Below are 18,339 nucleotides of genomic sequence, written 5' to 3' on the forward strand. Positions count from 1 at the left end.
AGCAGCCTTCCCCTGGCAGCACATCTGTCTGGTAGCAGTGGGACACCTCACTGCTCGTTCCCACTTGTTATGAGCTATTCGGTGTTCTACCGTGATCTTCTCCTTTTTTTACTCCATTTCTGTTTTACTTATGCACAAAATCTATATATAGTATACAGTCTGTTCAATGGCAAATAAAAGCCCTTTTTTTTCCAGTGCACTCTAAAAAATACGTTTTTTTTTCACCCTGCATTGCTTTGTAGCCGGTAATTCCTTGTGATTTTTTCTGATCTTTTCATATGTTGAGATTCCTTGTGTTCTCTATCCATTTGATTCTGCTTTTTCAGGAGTAAGATTTGAAGCATTCCTTGTTTAATCTGTTGTACATTTATAGATAAAACACTGATGATGTCGTTGAGCTTCTTTCTCTTTTATGTTGACAAAACGTAATTATTAATATTACATAACCACTTAATTTAAGGATTTTCTCCAAAAGAGCTATTTTTTATTATATGCCCTTCTCACTTCTCATGTTACTTCTGAAAAAGCCTTTATGCAGTTCTGATACTTTCCTGGCTTAAATTGAGATTTAAGGACAAATTAGTTAAAAATGCAAAGTTAAAAAAAATCTTCTTTTACACACTTGGAAAATGTATCATCGAAACCACTTAAGCAGATTTAACAATACTAAGAAATCCTTTTCATTTGGCTTGCCAGTCTGTTTTGCAAATAAAAAATACTTTGGCTTTATGTATTTGTCTTAAAGCCTAAGCATGTGTAATCAATGTATCTTTAATCTGTTATTTTGGCATCAGGAGTTAACATCTGCAAATATTTTATATTGAAACATGGGCTGCAGATGTTTGGTTTTCTGTTGCCTCCTGCTTCCCCCTTAAGTAGCTGCGTGCTGCGGTAGGTAACATCTTCATGAGAGGGAGGAAAGGAAGTCAATTTTAGTGCAGGTGAGACCTTGTCTCTTGATATAAAGAGGAATCAGAAGCTTAGTGAAATAGTTGCAAAATTAGGGAACGTGGAATGATTTCCTGCTTGGGACCTGCCCTCGCTTCCCTATTCTGTTTTTGTGCAAGGGAAGTCGGCCCAACCCTGCAGCTGTGGTACGAAGAACTCAAGAAATATCTTACTGGATGCATCATGTGCTTGGGAATTGCTTCTCTCTTTATCTTAATACTGTGCAGTTACCTTACCAAACAAATACTGGATTTTTTTTTTAATCTATTCTTCATTTTACAGTAATTTTGTAAATAGTGTCTTGCATGGTATTCAATGGCTGGATTTATTTCTTCTCACACCATTTACATCAGAAGTATTCAGGGCGGTGCCTTTTTGTTTTAATTTTTATTGCACTTGATTTTCTTGTCATGACTAGAATATGCAGAAACAAGAAATAGCGTGGCACGTCACTAAGCTCCTTAGCTGTTCTGTGTGGTGGTTTTTTTTTTCATTTACTTAACAAATACATCATCAACTTGCCACCATGTAGTTGAAAATATTTTCTTATATAATTAAGTCACAATCAGGTTTGTTAATTAACATGTAGCATGGAGGGTGTATTTATGGAAAAGCTGGGAAAATTATTTACAAGGTTAAGGTCTGAAATGGGTGCTTAGGGTTTTTTTGTTTTTGTTGAAATTGCTGGCTTGTAATACTTAGAAAATTATATAGGCTCTGCTATTCATGATCTCATTTGTTGGACCTGCTGTTTCTTAGTAGGATTTTAATGAAAAAAACCTTTTAATATATTATGAGACTGATCATTTCAGTTATTTTAAACAATCACTAGACCTATGATGGTTAGAAATAGTAAATTTGAAATTGAATGCAGTTACTGTGGTGTAATATGGTAGAAGCTGATAGTCAACTAGGTACTTTGTTCATCTACAGTGCTGTGAAATCAGAGGGAATTGGTCACTGTTGTCAGTTATCAGTGCTTAACATTACTGTGGTATCTGATTGTACATTAGAAAATATTCATTTTCTAATGAATGTGCAGAACTGTTTCTATAGGATGCTTGCTGGTTTCTTTATCTTTTCACAAATAAGAAACTAAATTGCAACGCTGACTTTGCAGAACCACAACAGTTGTCCTGAATTCCAGTACTGTACTGTAGACAAGGTCATTCTTGTCACACCCATCTTCCATTGTGGATACCTGAGGGAGAGAGTTAGGTAAAATAGCTCTCATCTCTATCTACACCCATTGGCCGAAGAAAAGTGATACACAGTAACATGTCATCCTGTGTCACCCTGCTGGCATGTCCAAACCTAAGCAACGTCCTTACTGTTGATGAGAAAATAATTCAATGTAGATAAATTCTCTTGTATTCCCTCCCAGTAAACTCAACTGCCATAAATGCAGGCTGCTGTGGAGATTGATATTTCTTGCTGGCCTGCTCCTTAAAATTTTAAACATACTGTAGTATTTATAACAGTTTACAACCCAGGAGTGAAAGCAGCACTTTCCAACTTTTTGAGTTGGAATCTCAAATTATTTTTCCATTATCTTGAACAAATTCTGTGCTTCATTTCTGCTATTCGTTGTTGGAGTCTTTATCTATTTCAGATCAGTTCTGACACAGGCACGGAATGGTCTATGTCCTATCAAAACAACGTTGAGTTTGCACTGCTACTTGGAGAGTTTGCCTGGAGGAAAAACTTGCGTTTTGCAATTGTTTGGGCTCCAGCTACATGCCTCCATTCAATATGGAGTCTGCAAACCTCCTACAGAACTGGGAACAGACCAGCACAGAGTGACAACATAAATTAAACTTAATTCTCTCATGCAATTTAGGCCTCTTTTTCAATGTTGCACCTGATAGAGCAGTTCAGATGTTTAGATTAAGTAATGACTACTTAGCCTGGCTGTGGGTGATGAACTGAAGGGCTCTGTTTGCAATGTAATATTCTTGCATTACTAAAGCTTTAGAGTGGCAGATACATTCTTTAGAGTACATGCTTTACAGCAGCAGATATTTAGGGTGTTCTTAAAGGTGTTGTCTTGATTGATTTAATCTACTGATTTGGGTGGATCTCTTATAATTATGCACTTTAACAACAGTGTGTTAGTGCTTAATTTGAGAGTCTCTGTTATAATACACAGCTCCATCAGATTTGAAACTATTTAGATTTCTTTACATTTTCCTGGGGGTTGAATCATCAGCATGTCTTTTGGTTGTCATGGTTTTATGATTCTTGATATCAGTATTTCACATCACAACATCATGTAGAGCTCTAGAAGTTAGTTAATGCTCCAGTTCCCTGAATTGCTGATTTTCTGTGTACTTGCTTCTCAGAAGAGAAGAACTGCGTACCCCAGAGGGCTTTTCATTTCCATTCAGACAGAAAGATACAACTGTTGGCCAGTCACAAGATGTCCCTTTTTTTCCTTTCTGCTTGTCTCTGCAGCGTGTGCTCCCTAGCAGTCTCACCTTCAGAATTACAGTAAGGCTTTTGGTTTTTGAATGCACTCTCTCTCATTTTGTTTGATTGAATAGCTTCAATTCCAATTCAATTGTATTATATAGTGTTGTCTTGCATTCTGAGATCTCATTTAGTAAATTAACTTTCCTCCACATATCATTGTCACTGTTTTGTTTTTAGGCCCATCTCCCTACCATTTTCCCCTTTCCCAGGGTCTGTGGTTCCCTCCTCCCCATTAGTCACAGAACTGGGTCAAACCAGCCTGTAAGCCATTGACACTTGTTTTCAATTTTTTTCCATCATTCTTTATATTTATTATTCTGTCTATCCACATCTTCTGGGAGTTTAACAACCTGCTTTGATGTGGTGTTCTTGTGTGCTCAGACTCCTTTTCCCAAAAGTTTGTCCTAAAGGCTTGTTCGCTGCTTGCACCTCTCTGCTGGTATAGAATCACAGAATGAAAATTGGAAAAGATATCTAAGATCATCTAGTTTAGCTGTCAAACCACTGGTGGGTATATGAACCCCTGAATGTGGGTTCATATTCCTGTAGCTTACTGGCTGAGTTTTTAAGTTGTTTTTTCGTTCCACTGAAACACTCATTCACTAGGTTGGTGGTGTTAATTGTATGCTCCCTTTTTACCGTTGCAGAGTGATCCTGTAGATTTGGGAAGCAGAGGTGTTAGCTCTTCCCTGTAATCCACTGTCAACACCATCAGCCATTTGTCAAAACTTCTGAAAACTCTATAAATAAAGTAGAGTTCTGTTTGAGATTTTCAGAGGGCAGTCTGGCTGTTTGCTGGATGCTCATTATAATGCAGTATATGGCCTAAACTCTGTAAAGTTTTCCACAGCCTAGCAGAGCTGAAGGCTCTGGGCGCAAATTTCTATTTACTTTTCCAGTTATGCAGATCTTCAATCTTTTTTTATGGCTCAAGATCTGTAGTCCCATTTTGCAAGCAGTACAAGCAGCTGTGGATCCACCAATGAAATAGTGAATGGCTCAGCTTTGAGGATGTTTTGGGTTACGACTCATTCTTCAGAGACATACAGTATGTCAGAGCAAACAAAAACCTACAAGCTTTGCTCGTTTTCCAGAACCAGCCAGTCATCGTTTAGAGATGAGAAAAGGTCAAAAGAAGATGATTTTTTTCCCTCGGTTTTAGTTCTTAAATCTTGACCATTCTGAAGAACAAACTTGGATTGTGCACTCCTTGAATTCCTGCTTCTTGAGAGCCTTCTCCCTGATGTGTTCTGTACTCTTTCTGAATCAGCTGATGGTTGATCCTTTTATACTCATCAGTTCCTCTTGGCAGGTGACCCTGTACTTGATCTCATGATTGTAAAGCCAGGCCATGGTAACCTGTTGTTTCCTAAACCCCCGGAATTTGAAGTTGGAAGACCATGTTGCTTTTAGCAGTAATTAGAGAGAGCTGTTTCTGTGAAAGTTGGCTGTATAGCAAAAAAACTCAACAACCCAATCATTTAAAAAATAAAAATAAAAAGTAAGTAACCCCCTTGCTCCTGTTTTTTTTTTCTAGGAGGGAAACACCCCAAGTCTCAAATTCTAGAGGTACTTGAAAAATATTTGCAAAAGCCATAGGCATATCAAAATGTAATTTTATTTCTACAAAGATTAAAATAATTATCATATCAGATGATACCGAATCTCCTTTGCTCTCATACAGCCATCTGCAGCAGTGGTGGCACCTGCAGCTGTCCTGAGCCATGCAGGCTGAGTTAATGCAGGTTAAGGCATTTGGCTACCAGAAAAGTTTGTCCTTCTGTTTGGGAAACTGTGTTACCTTGAAGCATAGTAACACTAAGATGCATTTATAAATGAATGTATATTTTTTGTGTACAATAACATACATAAATGCTCCTATGCTGTATTCTTACTAAATGATTTTATTTTCCTATTGCTCTAGAAGAGAAAAAGAATCAAAATACTGAAAATAATTGGTTGCAATGTGTAAACAAAAGGAAAGCCTGTTTTCTTTGGAGTCAGAAAGATGAAGCAGTAAAATAAACTTGCTTCTAAAAAGCCTGGAAAAACTGAAGGATAGCATTCATATACTGTCATAATGAAGTTGGCATGATGTATGGACCAATACAAAATATTTTTATGCTTACTGCTGTAGACTTTTGAACTGATAAAATTGAACTTGGAACATCTATTGATTTTAGAAAAACTGTGGAAAGAATGAAATGTATTATAAGTATTTTTCTGGTTGTTAGAGGACATTTCCTTCAAACCTATGATTTATTTTCACAATTTCTCTTAGCTGTGCTTTTGCCACCTGGAGGCTGATGGCACCTTCTAGCAATGTCTTTAGTAGCCCTTTCCAGCATTGTGGTAGCTCTGAGTGCCCATCAGGATGTAGTCTTAAATTTAACAGGCAAACAAACAAACCCCCAAAAACAAATGATAGACATAATCTGAATATGAAATACAATTATCACTGTAACTCAATACCACAGCTTTCTGGAAAGGCGAAAGGGAATTTAAAAGGACTGGAAACATTAGAGTTCCTCTGTGCTTAGCCTGGAAAACTGGAGGTTTTGTAGTATAGGGCATTCTTCTCCCCCAGTGGAACTGAGATATATGCTTCAAAGTCCTGTAATTAAAATTTAATTATAAACAAAGCAAAGTTTATCAGGAAAGGTATTACTGATTAATGTACACTAAAAACAGCACAGCAAATCCCTAAGATTTTGGGACTACAAAATAGCCAAAATATCACACACTTCGTTTTGAACTGGGCATCAATTAATGCTGGCTGTACAGCTCCCATCTGCACAATAATCACAGAATAGAGAAATTCTAATATGCCTCTTGGGAGGCTAGCCATCCATTTCTGCCTTGGTCAGAGATGCAGCACATTTGGAATGATGTAGCTGAATACAAAATCACCGTGCTTATTCCCAGCCTTCCGAATAATTTTGTTTGCAAGGACTGTTTTAAGGCTGTTTGAAGCAATGCCATTTCAACAAGGGAGAGTACCATATAGGGGCTGCCTTATTGAGAAGATGAGCGTGGCAGTATTTTTTCAGGTTTATCTACTAGTGATCTATCTAATATTGGATTATCCTGGGCCGAGGTTATAGCAGGTTATGAGAAGGTTATTTTCCTTGATTGAGTTTCCACTTTGCACTGGTATTCATTCAGTTTATGTGCTGGTTTATCTTTTCAATTTGCAGAACCTATGAAGTGTTTGATGTGTTTTTATAAACAGTTTGATTACAGAAAATATGGTCTGAATCGGATGCATTACTGTATAACAATATACTGACAAAATTCTGAGAGAATTTACAACCTTACGCTTAACAAAGCTTGAATGTTGTTATAGTGCTATGGTGAGTACAGTAACCTGAGAAAATGAGATTTTTGAGTTTTAGAATTATGGAAGATAACAAACTGGCACATCTGATTTTGTGTTTAATTGTACATTACTTTTTAAAATTGTATAATAATAGAAAGTAAAATTTTGTTGTGATTATTGACCTGTTTCCCATCAAATTAGGGTGTCAGGTCCAAGTTTTGACAATTGCATCTCAAATTTATTTTCCGTACAAATCTTGAGATAGGCTGAAAAAGAAAACAAAACAGTTGTTTTATTTGCCTCTCAGTGACAAGTTGCTTCTTGCAGCCCTAATGACTGAAGGCACTGCATTTTCTCCAAAATATAAACTAGTATTTTAATGGAATTACATGTCTTTGGAGCATAAAGAAAAATAACTTAGAAACCTTTTTAAGAGCATCCTATCTATTAACATAAACACTGCATATCTTCCTCTTACCTCCATTTCCTACGATTATTTATATTGGAGTTCAGACTTTAAAGGGAACTCCTCCTTTGCTGCTGGGGCAAAGTTGTATTTAGCTGTTTGGTGCAAATACTCTATGTAAATCTGTACCACGTGAAGGAATATGAAGTATAAATATAGGTGTAGGGATTAAGCACAGTGTGCCCTGGAATCATGCTCAGGAGCTGCTGTTTGTGTCACATTCAGAGCTTGGGAAAAATAGGAGTTTACAGTACCACCAAAAGATCTGTGCTATTTTCCTTTAATCCTATTTGTCCTGGGCAGTTCTGCTTCCTTGTGTCCTGTTCTGAAGCGTGTCTGTAGTTGAGTGGTGAGGCTGTGGGGATTTTGGTGTTGAAATGGTTCCGGATAAGATGTCCACAAGCAGAGTGCTCCAAAATGCCAAGGGCCAGGAATCTTCTATTAGGAAAGCTCATCTATTACAAGGATTTACACACTATTCATATATATTTGTTTTTCTTTGAAGTATTACAAATGTTTAGTCTATTAGTGGTGTTTTAAAATAACTTGGGACTGTTTCAGCATCTTGTTTCAAATATGGTTATTTTATGTTTTCGAGTTGTCTTAGGATTGATAAATGAGACAAATATTGTTATTTGAAAGAAAATAATTACAAATGCTATCTCATTAAAAACATGTCTATGCTTTGCATGTGTGCAGATGTCTCTGTATCTATGTATATCTGTATCTATTTACATAAACAAAGGTTCTGCAGCGAGTACCAAATAGTGCAAGTTAGTCCCCAGCTCTAGATAATTGGAATTTTCTTGACATATCAAGCTCTTTTTTGTTGTTGTAAGTAACATACTATGAATAACTTACAACCCCTCTGTACCTATAATATGCGGTGTCTGCTATAGCCTTGATGATCAGTAGTCAACTCAAAAGTTTTTTAGAGCTGACTAATGATTCACCAGATATTTCTGACAGGGATGTTGCTGTCATTGTGAAGCTTGAAGAGGTTTGCTATTGCAGCCATATGGCAGTTCTTGGTTCTCTGGAGAAGAGAATCCATTTGATAAACAGATCAAAGCGTTCTGTTCTTTCAGTGAATGATGCCTGTAAGTAACGTAGAACTAATTTCACGCTGCCTGCCTCATTTGCTGAAGTCTTGCATTCTGCTTTCAATATGATATTGCTCATGCATTATATTTTAAATATAGCTAAATCATTATTTAAATAGTTCTGTTCCTGGGTAATTAGGCAATCCCACAAGTATCTAATTCACCAAATGTGCTATCATGATTAGTAAAATCAGTGTATAAATGTGGTTGCTTGTTGTACTAGCCATGCAGGTAAGGAGACTCTCAAAGACTCTTTTTTTTTGCTATACCACAAGCCTAAAACTTAGGCTTTTGGACTTAGGTGATGAACAACTATAGACTAAAAATATATACCACATTATTCCTAGAAATAGTTGCATTTGCTCTGGGAATTCTGATGTGGGGTATGCAGATGTTTGGCAGTGAAGGACAAATCTAGTGAGAAACTTAGAACAGAAAGTGTATGCTGCAGCATCACCCTGAGAGGAAACAGATCTCAATCTGGGCTGTATGTACACCTTTAAGGCTTGTCTGATAGCAGGATGTTCTTTCTTTCTATTCCACCAGGCATTCCAGATGTGTAGTTGCCATGACCGCACTTGCCTAGTCTCACAGAATGAGTGTATTGTGACATAGATGTGATGCAAAGAGCCAAAAAAGAGAGGAGAAGGTTTTACCTTGCAAGATATTCCATTAAAGGAAATATGAATGAGATTTGGTGCTGAGTCTCAGCAGAAAAGGGAAGATTTAGGGTTATGACACACCATACTTCTACATATGGCATGAGGCATTATTCTCTCTGTAGAGGTGATACAGCTCACAGCGGAACTAAGGAGATGTGTATGTGACCCTTTGTGATGGAGCCTGCATCATCCTACAAGTGTCTTGTAAGAGTAATAGTCTTATAATCATTGAACTATTAAAAGTATTGGCTGAATGACAGATGTGAATGAGCATGAGGTAATTACCACAATTCTTCAAACTTTACTGTTCCTTTTATTTTTGCTTTTGGGAGTTTGGTGAAAGGATAGCTTATTTGTCACAGGGTAATTTGCCTGAATTTCCATTTTCAAGAGGTATAGATGAAAGAAAGTTCAGAGTGCTTGGTGCTTGCTGTTATAGTTTAAAGCTTTCTGTTAGCTACCTGAAGTGTGTTGGCACTCTGATTTCTCATTAAGTTCGCTGATAAATATCAATTTGCAATTCCATACCCTGTAGTCCGCCACAAACTTCTGCACTTTGCTTGTTGCATCTCTGACTCCCATGAGTATGTGTACTTGATTCTTTACTTCTTTGTCTCTCGACAGCTACAATTGAACCTTTTTTATTTCTTTTTAATTTGCGTTTCTTTTTTTTCAGTGTGGGAACTTTGCTGTTTTGGTAGATGTTCATATTTTGCCCGAAGGCTCCAATAAAGACACCAGCTGGTTTTCAGATCAGGAGAAGGAGGTACAACAAATAACAGTTCTGCTTCAAAAGCCTGTGGTCACAGGGAAATGTTGGATAGCCTTGAACTGTTCAGTGTTTTTCAGTGTTACGATGAGAGCGCTGCTGGTTGTGCCTAACTGAATGGTTGCTGTGGGGCCCCTAAGTGAACTACACGTGCTTTTTGGGTCACTAATGGCCACTTTCTATTTCCCTTTTAATTTTTAAGCTCTGCATGTGTATGCATGTGGTTTTGATTCTTCTGACTTTGGTTTTAAAAGCATCTCTCTGACGGTATCTTTGTCTTTTGTAAACTGTCCTGAGTTATGAATAATGGACTGTGACAGGTATCACTTTTGTAGAGCTTGTTGGTGAAAAGCCTGTTAACTGTTTTATCACATTTAGGAAAGTGTGAATGGTATTTAGTTTAGAGAGCGAGTGCAAGAAAATATAATGTATATGCATGATATGCAAGGTAATGTATAACAGAACTACTGTATCTCATTAAGGGAGATTATTAAACTTGATTTTGAAATGTATCATTTAACATCCTAACAGCGGATGAAATCTTGGAAATTCAGAGCCTCAGCAACCAGTAAAATTACAAATGTAACTTTCATCAGATTCTGTGATTTCTGTAAGAATCTCATGATGAGTTACTGGCCGGAGTTTTCCCCTATTTCAGTCTGCATGGGAACTTGAGAAGCTCCCTGCTGAAAATGAATGCAAGACATGTTTGAGATGCCTGTGGACTTTCCCGCAAGTCTCTGTTACGGTAATTTTCAGCGGATAGCTTTCCTAATAATGGCATAATTAACTTGTCACTGCAGAGCATCCCCGTATGGTCACAGCCATGTTTAAAGAAAAAGGAAAGAAGGAAACAAAACCTTCCAAATTAGTGGTCAGAGGGAGTGAAGGCAGAATATTTATCAGGTTCACCCAATTTGTGCTTTAAGAATCAGACAAAGGAGAAAATACGGGAAGTCTTTTAGATGACTTTTTTCCTCAAGTAAATGAATACTCCTTACCGCTTCTATTTATAATTGGCACTATCTTGGTTATAAGTTTTAAGTGCTTTCAAAATGTATTCTGTATCATTGCCAAAACAAAAGATGGGAATTTCAGGAAATTAGATCATGAGTGATTTAATAAAGAGGCATGACGGGGCAGCATTCAGTGCGTTGCTGTGACCGTGTGTTTTGAGAGAAGTACAAAGGGTGCATATTTTCAACAACCAAGAAGTGTGATTCCAATAGCTTTACAATTTGCTTCCTGAAAGCCCTACACAGAGCCTTTGTTGTACCGGAGAAAAAAGGTCAAATTATGCCTGTGGTTTTTTTCATGGTTTGTTTTTTTTTTTTTAATTTTCACTGCAACAAGTTTTTCACATCTCCAGAATTCATCACCTGAACAGTGGTGCAACCTTTGTTTGTCTGTCTGAGAAACTGTGGGGAAAAGCAGATGCCTTTCAGGCACCATGTAACAAAAGCATGATTTGTGCTGATCCTCCCTTCCCCTGGCAGAAGTGGCTGCTGTCTGTGGGATGCAGAGCCCTGCAGAGGGATAACGTGGGGGCAGGCGCGGTACTGCCGCAGGGAGGGAATGGCGTGCTCTGCTGGCCGTGCGATTCAGGGTGGAGAGAAGAGTGCAGGCTGTGTGAGGCAGGCTGGGAGCTGCATACAAGCCCGTTAGTGTGGGGATGGTGTTAGAAAAGGCCGTGCACGTTGTCTGGCGGGGCACTTTACTGAGCACAGTCTCTGCGTGCTGCTGTGTGGTGTATAAGGGTCATTTTGGACTGACGTGCAAATCACTAATTTGATGCTTTTCAGGAACTTTTCTCTTTCTGTCCTACCCTTTCTAGTTTTCCGGCCCTTTGTGTCCTCTTTCTTTCCCCCTAGAATAACAAATCAAAGTTTAGCCTTGTACTTGACAAAAGAACTATTTCTTTTTTAGACTGATTTCTCATGTCCTTGCTGTAAAAGCTCCACTTTGCACACGGAAAGGTCTGAGTTATCAGTTCTGTTCTTATTCTAGAAATAAGAGAAAATTATCTTGAAAATTGCTCATTTATACTTTCTTAAATATAGACCTGTTTAGTTCTTTGTGGAGAACCAATAAATATAATTTCCCTAGGCATAACAACGGAATTAAATATTTTCCATGTAAATTAAAGAAATGCATGCTGATCTTTTTGTTGTGGAAGGAACCACATGCAAACTCCTTCCTCTGCTTTCTAGACTTTTCATTCTAACCCGAATGCACAGTCCTGTTGAAGGAATGTGTAATGAGATCACTTTAATGAGTAAAACAGAGGAATAGGCAGATACTGTATTTTACAACTATATTTTTCAAGCATAAGGGAAAGTATATTTCTAGCTGTAAGGAGAAAATACTATTTGTGGTTGACCTATATATGTGTACTGCTCTCACTTAGAGCAATATGTTAAAAATGTTCCTCTGCATACTTGGTAGATAAATCCAAAGTAAATTTTCAGCCAAGGTATTTTATGCTTGGTGTTACTAATATAATTTTGTCTGATGTCCAAAAACTATAAAAAAGGTAAGATGATATATTTGTGTGCTGCAAAGTGTCATTTCTATGAGCACAAAGTTAGACATAGTGGAAAATAAAAATTCTGAAGTAAAAGGCACAAATGTGTGTGTGCCCTAATCTGAAAACTTGATCTAATATTTGAGATAAATATTTTGCTCTTATATCAAGGTGTTTCTTTTTCTGTGGTTATTCTGGATGAAAGGTTTGTTCTTCTTTCAGTTGTCTATATTTCGTTGTTGTGTTGTGCTTTGAAGGAAGTATGAAAAATATGAATGGATAAATTTAGGAGGAGTAAAGTCAAATGAACTGGAGGAATTAGGTTACTGGAACCAAGTTAGTTCTATGTCCTTCCTTCCCAAATTACACTGAATTGAACCAAAATATCTGCTGTGGTTTATACTTATTCTTGCAGTGCTGATGATTCCTGGCAATATCTTCACTAATATTTTGCTTAAATTTCTGGTGTTATGATACTTATAATGTGTATTTTTTCATACTTTGCATACAAAATAATTTAATTTTCTTTTAAAAACAATGCTATTTAATGTCATAATGTATTTCTATTACTAAGAACTTCAGCGATTTTCTATAAATAAATTGCACCATGCATTGTGACCTATCTGAATCATAGTTTTTACTCTCTTATTCTTCAAAACTGTAGAAGAAATTATTAAAATGTGTTTAAAAAAAAAAAATAGAAAAGCTGTTAGGATTTCTTTTCCTTGTTCTAATGTATTTCTTAAGCATTTCTCAGCTTTGTGTAACACCACAGTACCTGATTGCAGACAGTATTTTTTTATTCTCACCTCTGTGTAATCAGTACCTGATTGCAGTACCAGATTATTGTCGGAGAGATTTTGTACCTTTGTGCATTTGTTGTGCATGCAGTGCTTAGCTCTGAAGAGGGAAATGTTGACATTTCAGGAGGTCTGCATGTACCTAGAAGAGGTGGTCGTGTCACGGATCAAACGCTACTTGGAAGCACGTAAGAAGCGTGGTCAGTGGAAGTCAGTGGAACATGCATCGTCAACTCCTCTGTTCATTACAGGTAAAATCAGTTATTTAATCTGTAAAACAATAAAACAAGGTAAAATATGGTGGAAACTGCTGTTCTGTACTTTTTAATGAGAAACTTCCCATCATGAAATCTAGTAAAGCCAAAATATCTGGAGTTTTGGGGTTTGAAATTACTTTGGCTATGTTTCTGAAAAAAACAGGAATGGGTTTTAATTTTCTGTACATAGTTGAAAAATTGACATCTCACTTGTGCTATTAAATTAATGTGACAGAATATAATTGAGCAGAATAAAAGAAGCCATGTTTCTCTAAAAATGATGGAAAACTGTCTTTTTTCTGAAGTCAGGTTTCTATTTGTACATTTTTTAATTCTAGAAATATTTTTCTCCTTCCTCTTGCCATTTATTCATTCTTTAAAAACTGCTGTGTTGTGATAAGTGACATCTGTTGTTTCAACTGTGTTACTATAGATTTGTAATGGTAATGAAAAGTAATGAAGTCAGTGACCTTGGAAGGCTTTGATGGGATAATTACTGTGCAGAAAAGAATAGTTGCTAGAGCATTTACCCAGCTAGAACAACCATGTTGGATTTTATCTGTGTGAGGGAAGTGAAATCAGTAGATGCAATTCCAGTAAACTTTTCTTTAAAATAAAAAATAATGATTACTGTAGCTTTTCTTCAAATGTTAGGACCTAGTGGCTTGCCAGTTTTTCTTCGCTGTTATTCCATTACCTGATCTAGTTAGGTGGGTTTTAAGTAGCTAATAGGCTTATTTGTTTGTCTTGCATTTGAAAATCAAGCTATTTTAAAATTGTTCCTAGGAAATGAATAATTTTAGTTTATTACCAGCCTGGAGCATGCTATAAACTTGTTACTATGCTTTTCTACTTCTGAGTGAACAAACAGAATTTTCTTATGCTGAAAGCAGAGGACCACTGCAAAGGGTGTGATGGGAAATTCTGAGATTGGTTGAGATTTTTCTGTATTTTCTTTTCTCGAGTGATATTTTTCACTGATTATTTTCTTAAATTTCTTGCCTCAGTCAAAGTATGTTTTCAAAACCAATGATTTTGTAAGGTAAGACTATCAGACAAGCTGGTTGTTTTTGCATATGCAGATAGATGCAATAGTTTGAGGGAATTCTTGAGATTTTAAGGTCCTGTAAGTTCTTTCGTATCACAGACTTTTCAGTCAGAATACTGGTATGCTGTTCAACAGCTGTGAACTGATCTGCTTGACTCTTCCCCTTATTTTGTGAAAATGAAGGACCTAAGGTCATCAGTAATATCTTTGATAGTTTTAGATTAAAGAGTATTTAGTTTGGATGAGACAGAATTTCTGTTTCATGAGTTTTCTGCGTTTAATCTTGACATCAATAATTAACACTTAAAAAAAAAAAAAAGGAAGAAAAAAGTATGCGATAAGGAACATTCATGTTGAACTTAATTTCCAAATCTCTCTTCTTCCCTCAGCACGCTTTGCTCAGGGCTGTAATTTGTAAGAAAGGAGTGCTTTGTTCAAGAATCAAGTTTATTCAAGTTACATTCAAGTCTATTCTTACCTGAGAAGGAAATAGCAGATATAGTAGGTGGGTGTTCACCGGAGCAGCTGGGACCTACCTCTGAGAGACTGACCCTTCTAGGTGAGCCACAAGGCTAAAACTCTTTCTCAAGTGTTTCACCTTCCTCTCTTTGGTCACAGTTCTGGTGGAGTGTTGGTGAACTACAAAGATTTGTAATGTTCTCAAACAGACGAAGCGCAAGATAGCTGAATAGCTGGCCAGTGCTCGCCTGACAGTATTTGAAGTATACGGACAAATGTGTAAGCTTTCATCTGTGGCTAACTACATTGGCATTCTTCAGCTACTGCTGGTAAAATATTTAAGCTTGCAGTTACTGTTGCATTTGGAGGTTATTGGAAGTTTTTGAGTTCTTCAAACTGGATGTGGTTTCTTTTTCTCAAAGTTATGCAAGTCTGTGTCTGGAGTTTTGCTGCTGTAAAATCACCACTCTTGCAGGTCAGAGTGTGTCTGTGAAGAACAAGAAGATGTTTATTAATTGGTTGTTTGCTCAGCACTCCGCTCGTGCTTGGGCTTGCATCTTTTGGGCTTAATTTCTGTTAGTTTGTATTCAAAAGTTATTAGAATCAGAATTATTAGTTCTGGTTAGCAAGCTTTTAGATGACCTTTAATATCAAAATGGCCGTATGGGAATTTTCATCAGAAATAGAAACCAAGTTACTTTATTTTGGATAGCAGATCCAGTTCTGCTTTCTAGATCTATAGAGCAGACTGGCTACCATTACTATTTTGAAGGGAATTTCTTCAGCTATCAGAATTTCTTTTAAACATTGACATGCTATTATGTTTAGTGTTAGTATTAGTTACTGCCACCTTTCAATTTAGTGGCACAAAATGTAAATATCCATTTGTGTAACTTGTAAATTTACGTTTCTTTTTCAAGTTACACCCACACAGCAGTGTGTGGTGGGTCGCATACCATCTCATTAGGAAATCTGTGGGTGTTACACATAGGAGAAGAAAGAAAGAAAGAATGGAAAAATGAGAGAAAGTAGCCAAGACAAGCAAGTTCTTCCTATTCTTCCTTCTGTCTGAACAATTTCCCCACCCCTCCCAAATGGCCAGTAAGAACAATATGCCAAAGTAAGCTTTAATTTATTCTTTGGACATAGGCTTTGGTATAAACTTTCCATTTCCTGTGTTTAATTAATGTCTGAAAGTGTTTAATTTTGCTTTATCTTTTTTAAAGAAATGTAAAATAAGGTAGATTTTAAAAAATTTGATTTTGCCTGTGTCCAATCTGCATGGCCAAAATCATGTAGGAAGGGCATTAACAATATATGGCTTGCTTGCACTACTTGAAGTTCAGTGAATTTAAGCCAACCAACAATAATAATTGTAATAATAACAATAAACATGCATTAGCAAATTTAACTCTTTCAAAAAAGCCAAACTGTACTTACCTGTTTTGCTTTACATTGTATAAGCTTTAAAGTTAGAACTATTCTTCGTGTGTGTATTTAAAAAAAATATATAAAATATATGTTTCTGCCATATGTTTTCAGTTTGCACCACTTGTGCTGCTCAGTAACATATAGTTGTTTTTAGCGATGGTACTGAGCATCTTTAGTCTTAGTGTCATAATATTCATCCAAATACAGAAAGGCTGTAGGCCTAAATAGGCTAAAAGCAAAGCCTGGCTTTTCACCTTCTCAGAAACTGACTGTTTCTGATGAAGAGTAATAAAAACTAAGTGACTAGAGGCTGTAAAGAGGATCATATAGAGATGCTGTATACAGGAGCTTGACAAAGGGAGGACTGTGGAAAATTAAGGAAGAAGCCAAAGTTCACATGGGCGTAGAGCAAAGAAAAAGGAGAACGTGTAAAGAAAATGTGGCCACCTTAGAAATGGAAGGAGAGAAGAAAGGAAGAAGGTATCTTGTAAACAGACCTCCTTCTTCCCTCTCTTGAATGCGGAGAAAGTTCAATATGTTTATCCTACAAATCATTTTCAGATCTTTTTCATTCCTTCCCTAGCATCCTTGTTATTTGTCTTGGCTTGATGGTGGAACATTTCTGCTCTGATTTCAGATCTTTGTATTGTACTGTGTTTCCTACTGTGGAAATAATTAATCATACGGCACAGATAGTTCACAGCCTGATTTTATCTGCGTTCTCCGGAATAGAGTATTTTTTAAAAATATATTGAACCTTGCTTCCTTAGAAAAGTTGAGCTAATTGCGATCGTATTTTCTGTCTGTTTCTGTTTTGCCGTTCCATCTTTTCCCTCTGATTGCTTTTCCTAAATTGGCTGAACTTTATGACAGGTAGAAATTTCAGGGGATATGTTTGCCAGCACTTAACTTCAGATAAGCTTACTGAAATGAGGAAGAGGAAGAAATGCGAGTCCTTTGAGTAGTTTGGCCTTACAAAGACCCAGTGTCAAAGTTCACATCTTATTAAATATTTAAAAAAAAAACAACTGAGATTCTATAAGAAAATACATTTCATTTGTTCTGTTTCTCATGAAACTTTTTTCTTTTCTTTTTTCTCCTATAAACACGAAATAGTCTGTGTTCACTATTTCTGTAGTAATTGAAGTGCGTAAGGTATGCATAGGCTAAGTTCCCTGTTAGAATTCTGTGGCAGCAAAAGTGATTTAAAATATTCCCACTTGTCTAGCTTTAAACTCTTGTTTCTCTGTGGTGAAATAGTGTTAACTTTGGTTTTAACAAGAATTGTTTCATCTGTCTTCCTTAAAGAGCAACTCCACAAATCATTTCTGATCTCCTTTTTTTCTTTTTCCTCCAATCCGAGAACAAGTGGGCATTCAATAAAGTTATAGGAAGTCAAATTGGTTAGCAGAGCTGTGGAATTCTTTGCCAATGAGGGTGATAGATGCGTTCACTTATTTGGGCAAGAACCCAGGAAGGATATTGGTTTCATGGAAGGCTGGGAGAGGACTGGGGGGAAATAATTGCGTACAGTTTGCTCTTGTGTTTTATCTTCCCTCCTATGCTTTTCTAGTGACATTAAATGCAAGACATTGAGCTATATGAACCTTTGATCTTATTCAGTATGGCCTTTCTTATCATCATAAGGAAAAAGCCTGCACCGTAAATGTTATTATGTTGGGGAGAGGCTGATGTATTTCAAAGATTGTCAGAGGAAATTCTAGGCTTTCTAGATTGAAGGATCTGTGTTTGTCTTATTCCTGATATTAAATTGTTCCTCACAGGATTTAGTAATTGCTATCTTTGTCTTGGGACATTTGCAGATGTAGCACCAGATCTGTTGAATGCTTTCTCCTTATTTTATTCTGCTCTAGGTGCATCCCCCATGTGAAATTATTTATAATCCTGGGTAGGAAATGAAATACTGTTGTATTTATTTTAGAGATACCCTATAATGAAATGTTTTATATAGATACTGTTGAAAAGAAATATACCATTTGCTTAAAATAATAGGAGAATTGTGTAGTTTGCTGTATGTCTTCAGTTTAGAAAACAGGCTTTACTTCTGATGTTTAATTAAT

The 18,339-nt window shown here is 36.6% G+C and overlaps 1 protein-coding gene across 7 annotated transcripts in view; it reads left to right on the forward strand.

Moving 5' to 3' along the window:
• The window catches only part of SLX4IP (SLX4 interacting protein), an 80,231-nt gene that overhangs the window by 26,730 nt on the left and 35,162 nt on the right, over nt 1-18,339 (forward strand). For 5 of the 7 annotated variants that reach the window (XR_008210242.1, XM_052698107.1, XM_052701761.1 and 2 more), the window contains 2 exons: nt 9,647-9,736; nt 13,191-13,314. Coding sequence is in view for 6 of the 7 variants with exons in the window: in XM_052698107.1 (XP_052554067.1) it covers nt 9,647-9,736; nt 13,191-13,314 (214 nt within the window). In the remaining variant the exon portion in view is untranslated. The remainder of the gene's footprint in view (nt 1-9,646; nt 9,737-13,190; nt 13,315-18,339) is intronic. The other 2 variants (XM_052700160.1, XM_052700985.1) reach the window with 1 other exon arrangement.

Source organism: Tympanuchus pallidicinctus, unplaced genomic scaffold (assembly GCF_026119805.1).
Source record: "Tympanuchus pallidicinctus isolate F22 unplaced genomic scaffold, pur_lepc_1.0 scaffold1, whole genome shotgun sequence".
NCBI lineage: Eukaryota > Metazoa > Chordata > Aves > Galliformes > Phasianidae > Tympanuchus > Tympanuchus pallidicinctus.